Consider the following 23,042-nt stretch of genomic DNA (forward strand, 5'->3'; position numbering starts at 1 on the left):
GTTCACTGAGTGGCCACACAAGTGCTTGCCCCCTGATCACAAGGACTGTAAGCTCCCTTTTAAAAGTTTGGATGCTTTGGAACAAATTCCGCAAATACCTAAAAGCAGTAAATACTGAATTCCCTCCCACATTTACCTTTACTCTTCAAGTCTTCATCTGGCTCATATGTCTCAATTATCTGCATTGCTCTTTTTGTGTCATAAAAGGGAAATAAAATTTCATTGAGCCGAGGATCTCGTTGATGCTAAGGTTAGAAAACAACGGAATTCAGCAAAATAATATAGTGTATGGCTATCATCCAAGAGCATTTCATTACTGCAGATGAGAAAGAAAGAAGTGGACATTTAAATAAAAAAAAAAAAAAAAAGAGAGAGCCCTAAAACTTACAGACTATTTAACAGTAACTTTAGCTTTAGACAGAAAATGAACCTTATCTTTCATAAGAAACCTAAGCAGTTTGATAATAAAAATACTTAAAAAAAATAATCCAGTGCAATCGTATAACTGCTCTTACTCTTGCTTGTTCATGAAAATAATGACTGCACGTGGCATACGTGCAAACGAAATGACAAAAATAAATAGCTGTATCTCTCTTTGTAAATTCTCGCTCTTCCTAATCTTTTTTGTAGGTCACGTAAACTGACAGACTTGACTAATGGCGCTGTAATCACCTCTGCAAAAATGCATGTCTTCAGCAAAAGTAAAAATTAAAATTAAAAGCTATACTATAAATACGGAATTTGAAACCTGGATTTAGAAATATGCAACTGCTGATGATTATTTGTGAATCCTGGAAACATTGTGTTATTAGCTATTCAAAAACCAGCGTAGGTTCTTAGAAGAAATCTGTACAACTTAAAAGAGCTTCACAGTATCATCTCTTCAATTCACAGTAAATTACAATATTAGGATTTCACAATATATGTAATATTTAGATGCAATTTAGCAGTGATTTCTAATACACTACTAAAAATAAGAGTTTTAAAATTTTCACTTAATGGTGTGCTACGTAACTTGTTTCTCTCCATGCTGGATTAGAGCTGCACACTGTGTGCCTGATTCTCCATTAAAAGAAAATTAAAAACAATTGAACGGAGTAGTGGCATGTAAGCAGATGCAATAAAACAAAGAAATAAATATGACTGTGAAAACACTCTTTTACCCCAGTAGGTGCATAGTTTTCAAGCTTTAGATAAGCAGAATTCAGAAATGTAACAGGCCACCCCCATATTGGGGATCAATAATTTGGAGTGGACAGGACGGTGTCGGTATGGCTTGGCACAGCACTATCAGCATTTGCTGTAATTCCTTATGTGTGAACTTTTGGACATTTTTTTCATGAAAAAAGCAATATCCAATCAAAAATAAGCACTTGATCGCTTTTCTTACATTCAATACATTGGTGCATGTGCTTGATTACTTCCAAGAAATTACAACCAATGCCATTTTAATCATGCAGTTAAGGAGGGATCTTTCAAGTAATGTTACCGACAGTCTGCAGCATCTAAAATACAGCAGTTTCATTCACTACAGGTCAGCTATCTGGATATCTAAGTAAAACTCAGATGAAACATGGTATGAGAGCAGATGGATGCAGGACATAACTTGCTAAGCGGCACACAACAGCAACACAACACTGGCATGCAACAGTACTGTGACAAACGACAAGCTTTATCCCATCAGTGACAATACATCACTTCAAAAAAAATTGTAAGAAACAGTAGGGAAGGTTCTTAACTCAATAAAAGTGCTCTTCCCCACTCTCTTTCTTTTACAGTTAGTCATAAGCAAACAGAGGAAAATCAATGGGATAAAGCAAAACGTGTTCTCTTGAGAAAGAGTCCCAGAGTTATCGGAACGAGCTAAGAGCAAAATATTCTTCTTGTCTCAATGATCATCACTCTATCAATTTTCCATTGAACAAAAGCATGTCTTTGTGTTTAAAAAATAAAGCAAAAGTGACAACTGGTGAAGCTTTCCTTAAAAAAAAGGAAGAATGCTTATTAGTGTCTCCTGGGGAAACGTTCTGCACTACTGAGCTTGCTGGCACAGGAAGTTCTAACATAAAAGCTGACTTAAACTAAAAGCATGAAGTTTCATCTAGAAAGACAACATGCCCCAGGACTAATTGTGTTTGTCCAACAAAGTTGCATTTGATTGTTCTAGTTACCATATCAGACAGGATATCCTTACACTGGACATTCTTAACCATATGAGGGTAAACCATCTAAAAGCACGGGGAGAAAGAATGCCTGCATGGTTCTGCAAAGAGAGAAAAATGATTTAGCCTCCCCAGCCTGGCCTCCCGCCTCCTCTCTGAGCAGATACAAACTGAGATGCACAGCAGTTAACAATGTGCCAGAACCAATTTTGCCTCTTAAATTTGTCCTGTGTAGTGGTGAGAAGAGTGTCCTTCCATGGAGAAGAAAAGCAGAGGGAGATAGCAAGAGCAAGGGAGCGAGTGAGTGGGAAGGAGGGGAGCAGAGAGAGCAAGTGAGTGGAAGGGAGAGAGGAAGAGCAAGGAAGTGGGAAAGAGCGCAGGAAATGGGAAAGAGAGGATAGAAAAGGATCTCCTCATACCTCCTTCTCAGGAGAAAGGATGAGTCTTGGTCAGACTACTGAATTTCCACTTTGACAGGTACCTGGCTTATTAACTTACTGCTGCAAATGAATGGCAGGAGCAAATCCCAATAGTAACAATCTCACTTCTTCTTCTACTGCATTTTCTTTTTTTTTTCAAAATTTGACTTTAAAAAAAGAAGACCTGGACAAAATTCCCGATGCCTGACAATAATTAAATTTCTAAAACCTTCCCAGAAGCTTTAATACTGATACACAATTAAATCAGCTGTCAGCCAGCAGCATTTAAAAGTCAAAAAGAGACAGCAGTTTGGAAAAACTCCAGGAAAGCAACTTGCTCTCCACTCGTACCCAGTAACATATCCTCACGCTCCTTTGAAAACCCGTAAGACTTAGAGCTTCTGCAGCGTGCCTTGGAGGTTACCAAAATCAAAATAATTTAGGTTAAAGACTCTCATGAAGAATTGATCTGCCAAGTAACTCCTCTCTCCTATATAATGATAATAATCTTTTTATATTTCCTAGCATTAAACAACACTGCTAATTGCAGTGCTGGCCAGCTGCCAAGGGGACAGAAATGACCACTTCAGGAGGGAGACTCTAGGTCATTTAGTGCCTTTCACATCATGATCAAAACTTTAAACTCTACTTGGAGACCAAAAGCCCTCCAGCACAGAGCCAAAGGTAGTTTCAGTCATCAGAGCAAGTGTTCTGCTCTATAAAACCACTTGACTCATTTTTTTTCCAGCTCTGGTCACCAGCCAAAGGGCAAACTACAGGATTTCCATTGCTAAATTTGTTGTGTCAACAAGAATGCAACCAACAAGATGCATCTTTCTCCAATACTGCCCATAAATTAAGGCTTCTAGCTCTGGAAAAAGAACTGTTAAAACTATACAAAACTAAGCACAAAAATTCAGTTTGATATTTTTAATCAGCTACTGGAGATTGCCAGGAAGTTCTTGCAATTGCTGGCAGCCATTCTTCAGGAGTTTGAGCTTCAAGGAAGCACATTTTAAACTAAAGTAAAGAGGTCATTTCAAAATAATGATAAAATAGTAATTTACTAAAAATTGAGGATTAACACACAAAAAAATATCCAAAGCTAAGGTGGGGACAGGGCTGTTTGCTTCAAGCAGTGAAGTGTATCTATCTCTACAGGTGAACTGGGGGCCTGGGGTATTTAAGGGGATAATTTATAATTTAAATCACAACGTTATCCTTTCTCTCTTCCGTGCAGAAGCAAAAATGACATGCCTTTGCTATGACTCCAGTCCTGCAAACATGTAGACACAGAACTTTGTAAACAGCTGTGACAAAAGAATATCTCACAGTACTAAGATTAAGCATGTCCTCCCATTTGCTAAGAGAGGGAACTATGTGGATACAAACTAAGGGCCCAAGTCTGTAACTGTTAGTCCTGAAGCTGTTAATCTTCTATATTTTGTTCTTCAATATTCTTTCTACATGTAATTCAGGTTTGATGACGAGTAAGGCATGTATTCCCTATTAAAAAAACCAAATTTATAGTCTACATTTGATATACAGGGAACTTACTGCTTGAATCTTCATATAGCAGAATCAGATATGTATATACACATATAAATATATAAAATAGATTTATAACTAGTCAAACAATTTTAGATGGAGAGATTTCTGGTAATGCACCGAAGTCCCTAAAAGATCATGTGGACAGGTGAAGCAGCTACTCATGTCCCAGATGACAAGAATCTACTGGTATAGAAAGAAGTAGAATGTGCTTATGTTCCATGTGTATGTTCTTGTCAAACCTACATGGTGCTTTTGTTGTTGCAATTCTGAATGAGTCAGTCTTCTATAACTTACTGCGCTTCAAGAATAGAAAAAAACCTCACTGTTTATTGAACTACTTTGCACACTTGTGATGCTTTTAGGAAATACTAAATACTCTTGCCAGCAACTGTATTCCGGAAATACAGCAATAAAAATAATTCTCTTATTCTGTACACATAGTATTTTTAAAATCATGTACAAACTCTTAAAATATCCTTTTAGCTCTTAGATTTGTGATAGATTGAAATAATACTGTTGAGAAGAATCACACCACTGTTCATAAAAGCCTACTTCATCTTTTCTGTTATTCAGAAGGATTAGCAGATACAGCTAGCTGTGCCCTACAGGTAATGTAATTGCTTATAATAAAATAGTGGGTATATTTTAATTGAAACTGCACTGACTGTAACAGTATAAAATGTATAAAACATACATAACACAAAACATAACACAACAGCAAGTAATCAACAGATGCAATCTGCAAAGCCAACATGTAGAAAGCACAACAACACACAAGGCTGGAGCTGATTTTTGCACCTGGATGTTACCATAATGGAAAGATCAGCGGATCAAAAGCACAGCAAATAATGGTATGATTCATGCAATGGAAAGATTGGAAGAAGCAAGCCACTGCAGACAGACTTGTATGGTAGTTAATGTATGAAAAAGCTTACTTCATTTAGAAAGCTCACTAATTGGTCTACCGTTAAATAATCAGTTTTGTCTCCATTGCTGAAAAGAAATTTATTAGAGAAAGTAAGTTTTCATATACGATGCTACAGTAGGTATGATTTACATGTTGACATTGTTGATACTTTTTAAATCTTCTACTTTTCTACCTGAAGTAGCTCTATAATCTCAACATGAACAGTCACAGAAAGCAAACTAACTGTCTATGCTTGGCACAGTATAGCTCCCATACTTCCTATAACTTAACAAACATTACTTCATAAAACAACATGTAAGTCCTCCAGCTGAGAACAAATTGAGTGAAGAAACTTTTAAAACTTCAAATTTCTTATTTAATTTAGTTAGTTCACATACTGTGTTAATCACCTTAAAGGAGCAAGTTAAAATTACAGTAGTTAGTAAAGCCAATGCAAGGGAAAAAAAAGTTCCAGGTGCTTCCTCTAATTCATGTAAAAGTTGCTCTAAAATAAAAAGTGAACTTTTACATTAACAATCTGAGAGAAGGAAGGGGAAAAAAATATAGATTTGAGTTTATCTTAAGATACTGCTTATGCTACTAGGGTTCAAGGTTACATAATCTTTACAGTGTTCTGTCACTATCAGATATGGATTAAAAATACAGCAAAATGAGTTCAAAGCAAGATTATATTAAATATGAACTTACATCTTCTTAAAGAGGTCCTCTATGTCAGTTCGGGGACATATCTTTTGGGTGAGCTCATAAAATTTCTCGTAAGTAAATGCTGCAGGCTCAATTTCATCGTTCTGCAACAAAATACAGAAGTACATTTAGTCAGCAAGAGAGAGCTTACATGCTCTTTTCTCAAGAGCGTATCTTACATGAGAAAAAGCAGCTGAGAACTGTTTTAGCTCTTTACCTAGTATATGCTTACCTAGTTTCTTTTGTATTTTCTGAAAACAGTTCTTAATTTATCTTTATCATAGATCTGTTTGATGTGCCTATATTCTGACCTCATAGTAACATTAATTCTACACGAACACAGAACTGGAAAACAGTCTCTATTTTTCTTCTGAGGCTTAAAAACCCCCCAAAAAATCCAAAATAGTGTACAAACTTGAGCATACTTATACTGAAGCCAAGGAACATTGAGAAAAAGTCTCAGGTTTGGTGAGAAAAGTAAAGCATATAAAGCATATAAAGTTTCCATGAGCTAACACATTCAGTATCATGTCCTCCTCCAAACAAGATGAGAACTTCAGCAGTGAGAAAAAATTTCATCCCAGGTGCCAGGCACTGCTATGGCTGGCGATTCATTTCTTTCTACACCACTTCTCTGCAGCTGGAGACAGTGAGCTGCTGAGTCTGCACGGTTGCCCCTCACCAGCCTTGCCAGGCGCTCGTGGCAGTCAGGCCAAGAACCAAGGGCTGGAGTCTCCAAAACAGAAGAACGGAGCCTGGGCAGAGAGTAAAGGTGAAAATCCTAGCTGCAACCGTAACCAGCCGTCACCTCTCTGGGACTGCTGGTAGGGTCTTCTGCTGCGAGTGGGACAGAGCTGGACAGCACTTCTCCAACGGAAGGGAGCAAAGAGCAGGAGGAGTCCAGCAAATGCAACTGAGAGGACAGCAGGCAACAACAAAACAAGTATTATGTGCATATTCTGTGCACATAAATGAACGAAAGGTAGCCTGTTACAGAAAAGAAGGGAAGCCTTATCTAAGAGGTTTAAGGACCACTGTGTCATGCAGATTTAATTACATTTTGGTTTTAGTAAACAACTGACAGTGATTAATAAGTTACTCATGAACAACAGGCATGTTTTTGTCTGATGCAAATGACTTGGATCACAGCTACAAATGTGAATGATTCATCAACTTATTAGTATACAAAAAAGTTATTCAAAACTGCTAAATACCTTTCCACTGGGAAGACCTAATTCCTTAAGTGCCTGAAAGATCACTTTTTCTGTTTTACCTGATGCAAACGTTCTGGTAATGCTGAAACAAAAAAGAGTGCAGAAAAAAAAGGAGAAATGTTAGTAACTTTTAAAACAATCAGTTCTCTCTCTTTTGCTTTTACTGTCAACATCTTCCTCTGGCTTCAACCTGTGAATGTAGGCATCTTCCAAGTAACAGTGCAGTTGAAAAAGCTCTCTAAGCATCACAGAGCAGCACTGCTCTGTCTGCGAGCTATCCATTAGAAAATTTCAAAATAATGAACAGAACAAAAGAGGGTTTTTTTCCAATGTACTGGGACACAGAGCCATGCAAAGCATTTTTCTGTTGGCTCTTTTGAACTTTACGCATAGTCAAATGCCTGTGTTTAAAAAGCAGCAGATGCTACAAGTGAGGAGACTCGTGTCTCCAGCCGTTCCTGGTTGTGGCGACTTCTCTTCCTTTCCAAGCATTAACCCAGGCCTCCCAGGCCACCCATAAGGCAGGCACGACCCATTCCCAATGGCAGCTTCCTTCCTCATTCCTTTTCAAGCAGTCGCAGCTAGCAAGTGACTCCTAGCTGCACGCCAAATCTCATTCCTTGCTCCCTCACCTGCCGCAGTGCTCACTCCTTCCTCTGAATGCTCCCTCACCTGACAGCCGTTACAAATATCCCTGGTCCACACACACTAGGCACAACTCATTTAGGTACGTCTCAGCTGCCACTGAAATATTTACACCAAAATTATTAATATCCTCTTTCTTCCACAAAACAGGAGTGATTTCACCATGCATGCGACTGACAAACTGGTTTTACTTGAAATGAAATAAACCAAATTAAAACTTAGCTATTTGGTATGATTATAATAAAGATGGCAGAAACTCTTCAGCAGGGCCTGTTGTGATAGGACAAGGGGTAATGGTTTTAAAACAGAAGGAAGTAGATTCAGACTGGATATAAGGAAATAATTTTTTACAATGAGGTGGACAGAACACTGGAACAGGTTGCCGAGAGGTGGTGGATGCCCCATCTCTGGAAACGTTCAAAGCCAAGTTGGATGAGGCTCTGAGCAACCTGATCTGGTCAGAGATGTTCCTGCTCCTTGCAGGGGGTTGGACTGGATAGCCTTTGAAGGTCCCTTCTAACTCAAACTACCCTGTGATTCTGTGACTACTGTAAAAGTGTTTGGTCTATTTTTGTTTCCATTTGGGCCGAGTTTAACTAACCGCTAACTCTGGAAAAGTAGATCCAAACTTGCCAGTTCTCCTTCCTTCTGTTCAGGGTCTAAGCTAAAACGATGTGCCCCTCAATCCCATGATGTTGCTGTCTCAATCCAGAGAGAAACACTGAAGTCTGTATCCAATATCTATCTCTAATGCAAACAAAAGCCGCACATTGGGAAAGACTCAATAGTTGCCTGATAAGAAAATGCTGCTCTTTATCATCAAGTGAGACAAACATTTGCTGAGGCTTTTTGTCAAATCTCATGCCTACTAAATAATTTCACATGGTGAAAGATGTTGCTGTTATTTGTTGCCATAGCAATCCACCGTTGTTTTACTCTCCAAAACACTCTGAACTGCCTACGGAAACATTTTCATACTAATAAAATTAAGATCAGGAAGTGAAAGATTTAAATGATAAAATAATATTTTAACAAATCTTGGCCATTTATTTTTTTAGCTGAGTTCTTAAGACGGTTAGATTTCTATGTCCCTATTTAGGTACCTAAATAAGTTATTTGATTTTCCAAAGCTGATAAGTACAGAGATGTTTTCACTGAAATATAGATTCAGTTTAACTTTAGGCACTTGTTTCTCAAAAAAACTCAGGCGTCTATTTTTCCCCTAACTCTAAACCACAGAGTAACGTTAGCTCTCTGGTTTACAATCTGTCTTCAGTCCTGCATAAAATTCTATGTCTGTTCTAATGAATTTGGCCCTAATAATAAATGTCATGTAAAAAGGGTAATATTGGTGTAAGTAATTAATCAGAAACTGTGAGCCAAGATTCCACTGCTGCAGGGAACTTATTTTTGATGCCAAACTATTTTTTTATTTCACCAAAGATGATAGCAAACATAGCAGTAATTTGTAATGAGAGCAGCAGTCTAGAAAAGATCGCATGAGTCAAAAAAGATTGTAAAAATACAGCCTGACACTTTCCTTTTGCTAAGGATATTGTAAATAAAACTACTTTTCCCTCTAGCAGAAGAGACTTCAGCCTAGCAGATTTACATTCACCTTGTTGTATGCCTTGGAAGAAAATTGGGCTGCTTCAGAGGCAGGCAAGTTACTGGTCGACAGACACCTACAGGTGTTTAGTCCTCATGTTCTACAGTGGTTTGGGGTTTTTTATGGTAACATCTCAATGTACTTCCTCATCAATATTTTAAATACTTCCCAAATCTGGGACTGAGGGGTGTGAATCTATCGTAGTTGTTGATGGATTAAATGACTTCGTTATTTCAGACCTTAATCACTTTCCAACTGTTACTTCAAACATCAAGCCAACACGAAACCTGTTCAAATCAATCTTTTCTCATGGCTCCACTGAATTCATCAGTTTCGCTAGAAATGGAAGTATCGCTGCTTACACTGTACAAGAAATTATCTAAAACTGTGATTTCCAACCATCACCTAAGCATTGAAACAGATTTCTTCCAGGCACTCTGGAGTAATTGATACCAAACATATCTGCTAAAAAAAAAAGTGTAATTTCAAATTAACTTAATTAAATTAATGTAAACCAGATTTAAGCCTCATTGATCACAGTTTAGCTTTTTCTTTTATATATATTTTCATTGTTAGAAGCTAAATTAGCTTAAATCCTTTTAAACATAGTTATACAAGGGATAAGCATAGATTGAGCAACACTGATTTCTAATCAGGCTCTAGCTGAACAGGTGCAACTAGCACATGTAGAAAATCCATTTTCTGCCAACACAAAGCTGCAGAAACTAAGTAGAATTGTTTTTCAACAAAGGCTGACCTTCTTAGTCATCATTTACGTTAGTGTTAAAATCTGAAAATAAAAAATACCTTACTAAGATCTGTAGATGAAGTTCTAGACTCAGATTGCTAAAATTTATTAAAGCCCAAAAGACAAATCTGGTGCTCTCCTAAGGTTTTTGCACAACCAACTGCCAGAATTTCTTCTTTCCCAAACACAGTGGGTTGATAGTAATAGATATATGCCCCAGAGTACATTAAAATCCAAAAGCAGTTGAGAAGAATCTTCATGACTCTGCAATCCCAACTGTATTAACGAGGAGTCATGAATATTTACACCATTTACCACTGACAGCCCAAGGATTTTCACCTTCTCAAGGCTCATCACTCCTCATGGCCATATGCTAGCTGCAAAAACCTGTCTTAAACCTGAAAAGAAATGCAAGGAACTCTGATTTTCCAGGTGAGATTTTTTTTTTGTCTCGGTGTTTTACTGCACTTCTGTGTAAAAATGAACTAAAGGTGATCTTGTGATACACATTCTTACAGCTTAATAGATCTGCCAGGTATTCTCCTTCTGACAGAATAACCTTCCTACCTGTATCCTCAGAGCTACAGTAATTGCTACAGGGATCCCTGAGCAGCAGGAGGATGAGGAGGTTTGATGAATCAGGGCTGACTAGATAACATCGTATTTAAAAGCAGGTATATGGGAGGGGCTGACCACAGCAACCTGGAGGTCAGTTGAAGGGGAAGCATTAGTGGTTTAAACCAGTGGAAAGAGTTACTGAGGGGAGGCTTGGGTAAACAATGTGAAACTTGGTGTATACTGCATAGCAGAGCCAATCTGCCCACATTTCCTGCTCCCTGGCTTGCCTTCCTCATCCACATTTCCTTCTCCTTATACTTCTGCGACCTCCTGTTCCCTCTTTCATCCCTCCATGCTCTTTCCCTGCACTAAGTGTTCGTGGCAGGAGAAGGGGAGCAACGAAGTCCCTCCCATCCCAGGCTGCCCAGTGCTGAGACACCTGGCTACCTGTGTCCCACTTCATTATTAAGTCGCTGTTGCTGGATCACACTACTCTCATGATCTTGCCATCTTCCATGATTCTTCTTCTGATTCACCCTCTTCTCCAACGTAGGTTTACACAGAGAACTGATTTTTTTCCCCTTCATTTACGTTGCTCCTCTACATCTTTCCTCCAGCCTCTCACTGACATCTCTCCTAGTCCTTTCAGTGGGTGATACAGTGCTTCTAGAGTGAGCCCCCCAAAGTTGCCACACTTCGCGTTCACATAGCATATTCCTTGGAGCATCCAGATGTAAAGAAGATTCAGACTAATTTTACAATAAATTAAGCTGCTAGAGACCTATTTATGTCAACCTGTAAACAGTGCAAATTTGAAAAAACAAACTCTTCAAACTGAAAATATTTTTAAGAAAAATGATTCACCAGTAAGAGATCATTTAAGTCCTCTAAAATCGAAACTGCAGATGTGGCAGGAAGATTTAGTACACTGGAAGCAGTGGACTGGACTCTCTTCAGCAATATGTGGGCTTGTCTGCATAGGCAAATCAGTGTGCTGTAGCACAACAGATAGAATTTATGCCTTGCTAAATGCAAGGTAAAATATTTCAAGGCAGAAATGTTTCAGACAAGGTAGCACACTATAAATTAATCTTGAGGAATAAAGCTATATTCAAACACAAGCGTAAAGCTCTACAGTCTTGAAAATTAATTTGCCTGTATAGTTATTTTTCCCCTCATCTTTAACCTTCAGTTGATACTTCTCATAAGACTTCTGCAGAGAAGGTGCCTCACGGCAGTTTAGTTCAAGTTTGAGAAATTGAGAAATAAGCAGGGGCTTGGAAACGTGAAAGCTGAAAGATTAATAGATGGAAGCAGCCTTAACACTGTCAAACTGTCACTTGAGTTACGAAACTAAAGAAACCTGGAAGGTAGCATGGCAGGCCCTTTGTCTTTTTGTTGATTCTACAGATCCCAAAATCCTCTCCTTCTCCCTCAAAAAAACCATCCTGTGAGGCTTATCTTACAAAGTCCTCCTCCTTACTCCCTTCTGTGAGTTTCTATTTATGAAAAAACAGCATGCCCCAAAAGTGTGGTTCTCACGTACTGCATGAAGAGGAAAGAAGCTCAATGTATCAGCAAGAATTAATTTGTAGAGCCAGAGCGGGGAGAATTACTGCCTAGCCAGAGAGGACTGAAAATCAGTAATTTGTAATAGTTAATAGTCATACAGAAAGAAATACACTGGTCTAGCTTTTCTGTTACTGACAACAACTAACCCAACAACTCATTTACAGAATGTGCAGAAACCCAAATATTATCCTGGGGGTTCCTATAAAAGCACAAGTATTTTTGGCAGAGCTGCATCTGTCTCTTTTACAAGGAACTAAGTTTTAAAACGTACCTTTGTGTCCTCTACTTAATTGGCCTGCAAGTTTTTATGGTTCTTTCGATAAGTATTTTACGAAGTTTTACAACTGAAAAACCCATCCCAGAGTTTAAGGAGTTTTAAGATGAGAAAACTGATGCTCTCAGTTCTAAGTGACTTTGAAAACAATTACAAGCACTCATCTTCATTACAATGGACTAAGAAAAAAGAAGTCCTCACGAGTTCACCAAGGAGGTATGGAACTCAGCTAACTATGTCTAGTTTTGTACTTATTTTTACATATATGTTAGTAATAAAATTGATATTATATTTCATTATTAAGCCTCAGAATTTTATTAACGTTATACAATCAGTACCTGATAAAAACTTGAACTCCCAATTGTGCTTACCTCCGAACTGGAATTTTCCCATTTGTGTTTGTTAGAAAGGCCAGCTTCATCCAGCTGAAATTAAGAATGAAATATTTTTAAAATACTATTTATTAAAATTGAGATCTAGGTACTTATATTTAGATTAAAACTATTCCCATGTCTGTGAAATGAGTACAAACAAATAATTGTTCTGTAATAAAAACATTTTCCTGTAACCTCTCAGTGCTTGAGGCAGAGCATTTCTGTAACTGTAAAGGCAAAAAGCAGCCCAAAAGAATCAGTTCATCAACTAACATGAGTGTGAACAAGAAAGAGTCAATGGGTTTTGTTTGCATATGCATCAATGAAAGAACAAACCAGACAGTAATTAAAGCATAAAACATCAATAAATCAAATTAACAGTTACAAATTCTCTTATACTGTCTCCTGGGCAGGTGCCAGATACAGACTCGAGACCTCTTCTGGTCACAATGAAAGATAAACTCTCAACTATCTTAACATAATTTTCTTTATTACACTGTTTTGTGATTGCAAATGTTGAACTACAGGGAATTTTTTTTATTTTTTTTTTAATTCCAAGAAGGAAAATATAAGGACAGAACAACAAAGGAGAAAGGGGAGGAAAGAAAGTAACTTACTGTTTCTTGAGACATGTCATTGGACTGACATTGTTAGCTCTAAAGTTATGTATGATGGATCCAAGCCCTTCTACCCATTGCTGAAAAACACAAAAATACAGAAACACCAAATTAGGAAAACTTAAGAGGGAAAAAGCAGGGAAGTTTGTTGTGGAGGAAGGCTCTTCTTCCTTGCAGCTATCAATAATGTTAATCACCTGAGCTGAGGGAAAAAACTGCCCACTTCGCAGCCTGTAACACCACTGAAGTCCAGCCACGTTTTATCCATTACTGTTTCATCCTTCACCACACAAAGTGATTCTGCTTTTCATTCTTCCAAGTACTACACGTCGCATCAGCGGTGCTATTAAAACAGTCTACTGCCAGCAAAGGCAAGCAGTCCATTGATTGATTTATTAAACCTTCTATTTATAGCCTGCATAAACATATGCCTCCCTTTCGGTTGCGGCTGGCAATATTAGCCATTACTAGGCAACATTATACAATATGTGATGACATATTTAACTGGTCTAGTTTTAGAAAAGGAATGAAAAAAAATATTAAGAAGATAACGCCAACCACAGGGAAGCACAACAATTGTTCTGTGGTGCTGACCTCATCTAACACCCTGCTACATATTCAAGTCCTGCTTGCTTTCTGGCTTTCATCCTTAAAAAGCAAAACATTCCCGTAATCATTGGGATGACTTTCAGCCAACAGCAGCATTACAGCTTATCTAATTCCTTTTGATGGATATATTTTTCTACTATAGCTTGTACCTAGGCTTTGTAATACTGTATAGAAGAAGCTTAAGGATTAGGCCCTAATATGAACACTCATCGATTTCAGCAAGAATCCTGGTAGGATAAAGCTATGGGAAGAGAAAAAAATGACAGCAGTACAAGCCAAGTTCGATCTCAATTAGGCCATTGTAACGCTAGGATTACTCAACAGATAATTTACACTGGTGGAACTGAGACGGGATTTGGTCCACTGCTTAACATTAACCTTATGAATAAAGAAGCTTCTTGCTTCCGGCCAAATTCTGTGCGTGCAGCTTGAACTGACTTGGGCAGGATCCAGAATTTGACACTTATAAATAGATGCAGATGAGTATATTTTTCTTTTCATGAATGAGTGCTGTACATCTGCAAAACAGATGAAAAAATCATCATTTATAGACGAGGAATACTAATGTCTTTGGAAAATGGCATATTGTAAACTGCAGGCAGTAAATGCCCATGGGCTAAAGCAAGGTCTAAGGTGTTAATTCAACAGATAACTGTGCTTAGGCAGACCCTGGTACTCATGACACATTGCAGGCACATCACAAACTTCTTTTGAAACAAGAAATCGTTAATCAGAATCCCTTAAAAATGGACCTTACAAATCTATTTTGCTTTAGGAAAAGTAGCCATTTATCAAGACATCTATTAATGCTTAAATACTCCTTTTCAAATTATCCTTTTTCAGAAGTACTGCATAAAATATGCATACAAATAGAATAAGGGTGTATCTGAGAGTCATCTGAAAATAGAAGTCCGACTTACAACAAAAGCTAGTATTTGGGCTTTTCTGAGGTGTGTTTTTGTGCTTGAAAACAACCCACCAGTAACAGTCTGCCCTCCTATTTCTCTTTTCCCAACTGCATTAATAAAATGACTTAGTCATAATATGGATGTACTCCCTAGGGATATAGAGAAAACAAGGTTCATGGGGAGAGACAATATTATTTATTGGAACTGATATAACTGGAAGCCATTAACTGACTTCGGGATCACTTATCTTTTCCTACAAATGTTCCCTCACCTGAGATGATAAAGGAACAGTGCTTGTAATAATTTCAGGATAAATGCCTGAACAAGTTTTATGCATATTCCACTTGCCTAGAACTGTCAAAATTCAACTACCATCATTCAACTATCATCAACCATCTATGTGTGGGTTTCTGTGGTTTGTTTTAGGGTTTGTTTGTTGGTTGTTTTTTTTTTTTTTAAATAGTAAAATGTAACACTGTCACAGCTATATAAAAATCTATCCTCATATGATCTGTATTAGTCTGCAGCCTCTTAAAAGCTCCTCAACCTTTCAGCACTGCCCCATAAAGTAAAATGGCATATGCACTGTGAAAAAAAAACCCTTGCAAAATTAAATTATGCAAAATGCATGTTGTGAGTAAGCCTCGGTCTTTCAAAACATCGGTGTTTTTCTGCTAAAACCTGCCATGGGTGCAGTACTGGCAAGGTACCACTTCAGTAGGAAAGAAACACACAGAGATCCATTCTGATTTGGAGGCAATGGATTGCAACTGCACTTGATAGAACAAAATCTAACATCTGAAAGTAAGGTTCCTCAGCACCAAGTTCTGAAGTTCTGTATGCCAAGAACAGCTGCCAAAAAGGAACGCCGCTAGAAAAAAAAAACAAGTATAGAGAGAAATCAATGCACTAACCACTTACCAAGTAATTTCTTTGCAGGAATTGGCCTGATGATTTCCACTTTAGAGGACTCCTTAATCTTTTTTCAATGGTAACGCCCTTTCCTGATAGAGATGCCAAATCAGGAACTGCATTCTGTTACACCAGAAGAGCACAGAACTACAGCCAAACACTGATAAGCCACAAAAGGTTCACACCTCTGCTGGCAGCCAGCAAGGGAGTAACCTAAGAGTCTCTGCCCATCTATGAATCATCTTTACATTGGCACGATGTCCTCCAGGCAAGACACGGCAGCTCGAGGGACGCATTTGCCTCTCTGTTCCACGCCACACAGCTGCACTACAATGTAGCATCTGGCTGCTTGTACTTCAGTTTGGGGCTAAAGCAGTTTCTGGGGCGTTTCATCAGATATTCCCCACGGCTACCAGCTGGCCTCAAATTAACTAGGAATAAGAGAGCTGAGGAAGAAAACAAAATGCTTCTGGATTGTGAACACAGTATATAAAAGCAAAATGACGCAAGACGAAAAAATTTCCTCATCCATAGATTACTATACAGGCTCAGTGCAACACATTCCAACTCTTTGTCCTTCTGAGCCAGAATAGTCTCCAAATAACAACTCTCTTCATAATCGCTGTTAAGGCACTGTGATCCAGCACACAGATATTCACAAAATATCCAAAGCCTGAATACTCTCACAAATGTCAAGCTGGCAATATATCGCTTTTCTGATAACAAACCATTCCCAGATTTAACATACACTTGTCTGATGACCTTGTGAGAGGGATGAAAGAGCTCAGATTTTTCTCAGCTAACATGCTACAAAGAATATAGCAGCAGCCTTGCTTGTATGCTATGACAGCACTCCTTATTTTACAGATGAAGCCGAGAGACCTGTAAACCTATGTAAGCAAACAGGGATAAAGCTCCTCAATTCTCTTCTTTTGTGCTCAGCATTTCCAAATCACTACCTCTCCAAAGAAGGAGAATCCTGTAACAAGATGAAATTTTGAAATGAGGTGGACAGGAAATGCTTTTCTTGGGTCTTACAGAAAGCAGTTACAAAATGTTTCTGAGAGAAATATACGATACATTTGATTCTTACTGATGCTGGTGATAAACATTTTCCAATTTTCAAAATATAGCTCAGTACCTTTAATCTGTCCATGTAACTGCTGAATGGCTCTCTATATACCAAGAATTATTCCAGATTCATATAAGAGAGGAATCTGGGCCCTGCTATCTAACCCTAGAGAAACAACAATCATGAAAAGAAACAAAACCGAAGACAAGTACACCTTAAACACGGATCCTTAGCCTGACAGAAGAGGCCAAAATCTAAGTACACTGCAGGCTGGAATAAGCAGACTCTGTTGTTTTTCTCTAAGAAGATACAACACTGTCAAGTATCTCTATAAGACAGGTGCGAGAAAAATTGATCGAAGAAGCACTCTCCCAGCTTTTGCTGTAGTACTCAAATGCTTCTGAGGCACTTAGTGACCTTGCGTTAGCTGGGGTTCATGGATGAAACACCGGCAGCAGTGGCAGAGCGCACAGATAAGTTTGACCTCAGCTCTCTTTTAGCCATCAACCTTTCACTTAGGAGGGTTAAAAAGGGGAAAAACTATGAAAGGCTAAAAATCACTGTAACCTACAGCTCATTAAATTCTAGACAAGGTCATCCATGGCTTATTTACAGATGAGGTCAGTATTATCCAGACTTCACTTTTTCAGTGCAGTCTCTCTGCGCTTGCACCCTACTGAATTCAAGCATCGGGAAAGCTGGGGAGGCAAGGAGGCACTGCCCTCTGATTTTGGTATTCCCTGCCTGTGGCTGGCTGTCATAGTGAAGGGCTTGATAGCTTGAAGGTTCAGGAAACCCACGGAGAACAGAAGGATATTTCTCAACTCTTACCAAGCCAGACATGGCCTGGCAGGATTCCCCAGCACTCTGCCCTAATTCAGGGATGCTGTGACCAGTAGATGGCCCTGTTCTCTCAACGCAGATGTCACAGAATAATTTCTATTCTATGAAATTTGTCGTATCTTTAACGTAAGACAGCAAAAGCAAGGAGACTAGACTAGTGACGACGTAAAATATATCTCCTACCTGACCAACCGCAGCATAGACTTCCAGGATATTGCAGTGACAATTTTGTTACAAAGGTAAAGGGGACTCTTCCAACTTTCAAGTATTTCATCAGGAAAGCTGAGGCTCACACAAACACATTATATTGAGAGTTGCCTGATGTGTCCCAGACTGCTGCTACCACCCTTCAACAAAGCTTTCCACCCAGGAATGACTTTTCCAGCATTGGAGTGGTCTACTCTGAAAGCAGCTGGAAAACTCACTTTGGCTTCTTTTGTATACAAACTGAAATACAGTGGAGCTTTACACCCCAACCTCCTGGCTATGGAAAACCAGGGCTGAAGTTTTCAATTTACTGATAATTCCTTGGTAGTGTAGCCAAGAAAGAACACAAAAAAAAAAAAACCCCAGAAAAGCAAGAACACTGAAATTACTGACGCTTAACTGCAGGCTGGCTAGGATATGAAGATTTCTCTAGAGAACATGGTAGTACATACATGGCACAGGGCTACCTGAACAGGTAAGCAGTGGCCATATATTTAAGATAGCCACAATTTAGATATGCCTCATAGCCTACATGATAAACATAAGTCATACACTAGCATAACGGGACAGAGACCAGCAGTCGACTTCCAGAGTTCTGTTCAATTACGTTCTGCAGGTTTTGCGGAAAGTTTGGCTTTGAAACCTCAAAACAAACCAAAACAGAACTTTTTTTGTAATGTGACTGTGGGATATTCCCATGGGAATCTTCTCCTACCTTCTAGATGCCCTCCTACCAATATGATTTGGGTAAATATTTAATAGCTTCTTTCATGAAAAAAAAATCAGCGTCAACTGAAACAGAACTTTTTTTTGGTAAGTCAAAAAGAGCCATAGAGTAGAAATAGCAACAAGACTGATCAGACTGAAGTGCTTCATCTTACCAAAAACATGGTGGTTGATTTAAGCATTTTAAACAAACTGAAACAAATTTTTAAATGAAAAATACTATTCCAGCTGAAAAGCTGCGAAGTTTAAGAACGTCAAAATGAAATGCTTTCAACTGTAGCCATCTTCAACGCCTTAATATTATTAGCTGTGTGATAAAGCTTGCATTTTACCTTTATGTTGTTTGTCAGCATGCGAGTAATAAAGCATTTCAGCACCTGTTATTTATTCTGGTGCCTCACAGTTTAGCCATTAATGTGTGACTCACTGTCTCAGTGAGTAACACACCTGTAGAAAATACCTATTTTCTATCAAATCCAGCTGTGCCAGTGTAAAAGGTTACTCCACTCTCCTCCCTGTCCTGTCTTCCCTGTGGCTGCTCCCATTCCTACCTACTGCCAGAGGAATGGTGTGCATTACCACTTTACAGAGTCAGGTTATCTTAAATACCATTTAAGATATGAGGAGGGCCCTGAAGATGATCAGAGGGCTAGAGCACTTCTCCTGTGAGGACAGGCTGAGAGAGCTGGGGCTGTTCAGCCTGGAGAAGGGAAGGTTCCGCGGAGACCTTACAGTGGCCTTCCAGTACCTAAAGGGGGCCTACAGGAAAGATGGGGAGAAACTCTTCAGTAGGGTAGTAGAACATTGGAACAGGCTGCCCAGAGAGGTGGTGGATGCCCCATCCCTGGAAACATTCAAGGCCAGGTTGGACGGGTTTCTGAGCAACCTGATCTGGTTGGAGATGTCCCTGCTCCTTGCAAGGAGGCTGGACTGGATGGCCTTTAAAGGTCCCTTCCATCCCTAACGGTACTATCATTCTATATCCTAGCCAGCCTGCAGCTAAGTGTTGGTGATTTCAGTGTGCTTGCTTTTCTGCTTTTTTTGTGTTCTTTCTTAGCTACCCTACTGCAGAATTGAAAACTTCAGCCCTGGTTCTCCGTAGCCAGGAGGTCAAGGTGTAAAAACTGGTGTGAGTTTTGACCCTGAACAAGTGATGTGAGCTCAGTGCTATGGCTCTTCCTTGAAGTGAATTAGGAGCGTTCACAGAAAGCCCTCTGCCACAGGGCAGTAGGAACAGTACTCTCTGGCAGAAGGGCAGAAACTGTCAGCTGGTGAGATGGTCCTTACCAAAAACACAGCTCGATCTGGGAAAGAACATCTGTCAGGACAAATTTACCACTGACATGCAGTAATATTAAAGAAAGTAAAAAGAGCTGACTTGACTTAGGTTAATCTTTTAAGTTAAAATCCTTAATGCACTGCCAAAGTGGACAAGTAAATAAGAAAAGTCGTCCAGATTTTGGGTTACTGAACTACAACAGCTTTACCGAACTTACGCCAACTTTGCATAAGCAGCCTACATGCCATGCGCTAAGGCCTCACATCAGCACTACATCGCTTCTGCACTAAAGAAATTTGTCCCCAAATACTCACTGGCCTTTTCAAATGTCGTAGATCGAGGAAAGCAGATTATCAGATTACTAGGTCACAGAAAGTCCAGCTGGGAAGTGAAAAAGAAAAATACACACATATGCTCACACCTCTAATATAAGTGTGTGTGTGTTTTAATTTTAGCTCAGAGTGATTTATATAACCTGATTTAATCAAGATTCCAAACATAGATTTTAAATTCCACCTTTTACAGTCATTCTCCACTACCACAGTGGTGTTGCTTTAGGAGTGGGCCATGACAGCTGCTTGCAATCAGAGACAGAGTACACTCTATTTTGTGGTGGTTTTGTTTTAAGAGTGGAAATGAAAACCAATTTCTCAGCTGAAAACACCAATAAAAATTTAAGTAGATAGAATGTAAATACCAGAGTTGGAGCTTGGAGACAAGTGGAGAGATAATAAACACACTCTTGTTGTTGGAACGGCTATACTTGGAGCTCAGCAACAACTTGGCCAGACCTGCTGAGCACATCGCCACAAAGAGGCAGAGGAATGTGGGGCTGCCCCAGTGCAGAGGTCATGACAGATGACAACGGACAGCCTGTGGCGAGCCCTACCTGGAGAAGACGGTTCACCACTGCCCACAGCAGGCAGCAGCTTGTGCATGCCCACAGCGGGGGCACCCCAAAGGGACTGCCCCCACACTCTGTTACCCTGTCGAGTCTGCTTCCCAGTGATACCACTCCTTACATGGGTGGCATGAAGATGCCAGGGACCTGCATTAATTTTCCTCTTTGTCATGGTTACTCAGTTCCATTATAACCCAGCCTTCAGCTGTGTTACAATAAGTTACAATTACTTATTTTCTAACTGTAAATTATTATCTACAGAAGCGGAACAGCTTTTTGCCCTCTTTCTGGGCAGCAAGGTTCTGGGCTTTTGTACTTGGACCTGTCATCAAATTCCCCTGTTTTGAAGTATTCCAATCAGGTGCCAACCAATCCTGACTGGTTTATCTGAGGAAGGGACAAAAGACCTACAGCAAGTAACGCTTACCTTGCTCACGACAACAGGGTGGGTAAAGGCAGAGACCACTACAGATGCACCCCTTACACCTATCTGGGCTGCTTAAGCTACAGTCACTGCCCCTTTCTCTCCAAACTCTTGCCCCTGTCTTTGCACAAGTGAGGGCTTACTTTTGAATGTGGATCAAACAAAAGCCTATTTTAAACTGCAGATAGTAGCTGCATAGCCATCTATGCTATGCAAAGACTCACTTCTTCTAGAGGAGATTTACTATGTCCCAGAAGAAAGACGTCTTCTCATGAACAAAACAGGAAGAATTAGGTAGGAATAGCTCTATGTGCAGATGACTCCTAGAAAACTTTATTTTAGCACAGAATTATAGTAGAAAGTTGATGTACTCACCATATACAAAAGGTCAATACAGTACAGGCCAAATTACTTTCTATATGCCCATATCCCCAGTGAATGCAACTTAGAAAGCTCTAGATTGTTTTTTGGCTTGATCTACTTGACCCTTTCCCTTGTGCCTCCAACCTATCAGATCAGGTAGATCACAACTGTTGACAAGGTCTGGATATATATACTGGTGGAAAGACTCCCAAATGCAGGACTCCCACATTTATGAGCCTCTCAGAGCCTACCTACAAGCTGACTGCAGCATGACACACCATTTTTGGTAAGCATCTTGGCAGTTAACGAAGCAGTAGGTCTATTAGATAATACAATTACCTCACCTGTTGTGACAGTCTATGTAACTGGCCAACATACTCCTCACAAACCAATTAGTCTAATACAGTTTATTTAGATCTAAGGTGGCTAAGAAACTTAACTCCAACTTCTTGTTTTTAGAACAAACCAGAGACACTGTTGGGTTAAGTATAAAAGTGAATGCTGCCAGCGTCTCCTTTTCTTTGCTTCTTAAATGTTTTCAAAACATAACTGGCACGTTATTTCCCTGAATGCCTGCTGAAAACACACACAGCAAAATCAATTTAGTGTACCCATGTAAGTTATACAAGTATTTCTCCTATCATGGAGTTTACTCCGTACTGACAGTGTTTAAAGAGGTATGGATCCAAAGCAATGAAAAATCAACCAGGTCTGCCAAGGGATTTAGTGATGCTGCATTTAACAAACAGATACTCAGTTTTAAAGGAGGGGATTTAGCACCTGCATGCTACTGACCACTTTTCAATCTTTATCTCATAGGCAAAACAGATTATAATACAACGTAAGTACATACAATCAGAAAAGAAAAGCAAAAATTGTATTTTTAAAATCCCTTGCATCTCAGGATCTAAGCTAGTAGCATACTACCAGTGCTGTGGATCAAGTTTCTCAGCAGTTTACTGCAGACAGATTGAGTACCAGGCCTTGGTGCAGCCACAGAACTTGCATTGTGAACTGCACTCTTAAGCTCTCAGGAAAGACGACGTGTAAAAATGCACCATTGTTTTCTTAAGACTGTTCCATGTCAACGGGAAACAGAAAAGAACCTGGGTACACTGGAATCTCCTTAACTGTAGAGAATTTTCTTTCCTGCTTTTGTCTGTTCAAATAATATGAACCACGCAATACAATTAGGTTATCGCTGAACAAAATTTTGGAGGGCTGAGCTCCACCCACCAGGAAAATAAAAGTAATTGCACTTTTCTTCAGCATTCGTGGGTGTTACAGATCCACTGCACAATCGTCACAGTGTCTGCTGCACAAGCCCCACACAGAGACACTAAATAGCTGAGGGAATGCTGTGTCCGGTATTTAACGGTCTCAGTGTCTACTTCTGATAAATCACCGTGCACGCAGAGGCTGATAAAGTCACTGTTTCCTTTC

General features: G+C 39.3%; 1 protein-coding gene across 3 annotated transcripts in view; it reads right to left on the reverse strand.

Annotated features, from left to right (window-relative positions):
* PLCB4 (phospholipase C beta 4) overlaps nucleotides 1-23,042 on the reverse strand; it is a 209,709-nt gene that overhangs the window by 65,012 nt on the left and 121,655 nt on the right. For 2 of the 3 annotated variants that reach the window (XM_086744781.1, XM_086744782.1), the window contains 6 exons: nucleotides 13,356-13,435; nucleotides 12,736-12,789; nucleotides 6,959-7,040; nucleotides 5,748-5,848; nucleotides 5,068-5,125; nucleotides 137-245 (listed from right to left, as the gene is read on the reverse strand). In XM_086744781.1, coding sequence (XP_086600907.1) covers nucleotides 137-245; nucleotides 5,068-5,125; nucleotides 5,748-5,848; nucleotides 6,959-7,040; nucleotides 12,736-12,789; nucleotides 13,356-13,435 — 484 coding nt within the window. The remainder of the gene's footprint in view (nucleotides 1-136; nucleotides 246-5,067; nucleotides 5,126-5,747; nucleotides 5,849-6,958; nucleotides 7,041-12,735; nucleotides 12,790-13,355; nucleotides 13,436-23,042) is intronic. The other variant, XM_086744783.1, reaches the window with a different exon arrangement.

The sequence above is a fragment of the Chlamydotis macqueenii genome, chromosome 3 (assembly GCF_036417535.1).
Source record: "Chlamydotis macqueenii isolate bChlMac1 chromosome 3, bChlMac1.mat, whole genome shotgun sequence".
Taxonomy (NCBI): Eukaryota; Metazoa; Chordata; class Aves; order Otidiformes; family Otididae; genus Chlamydotis; species Chlamydotis macqueenii.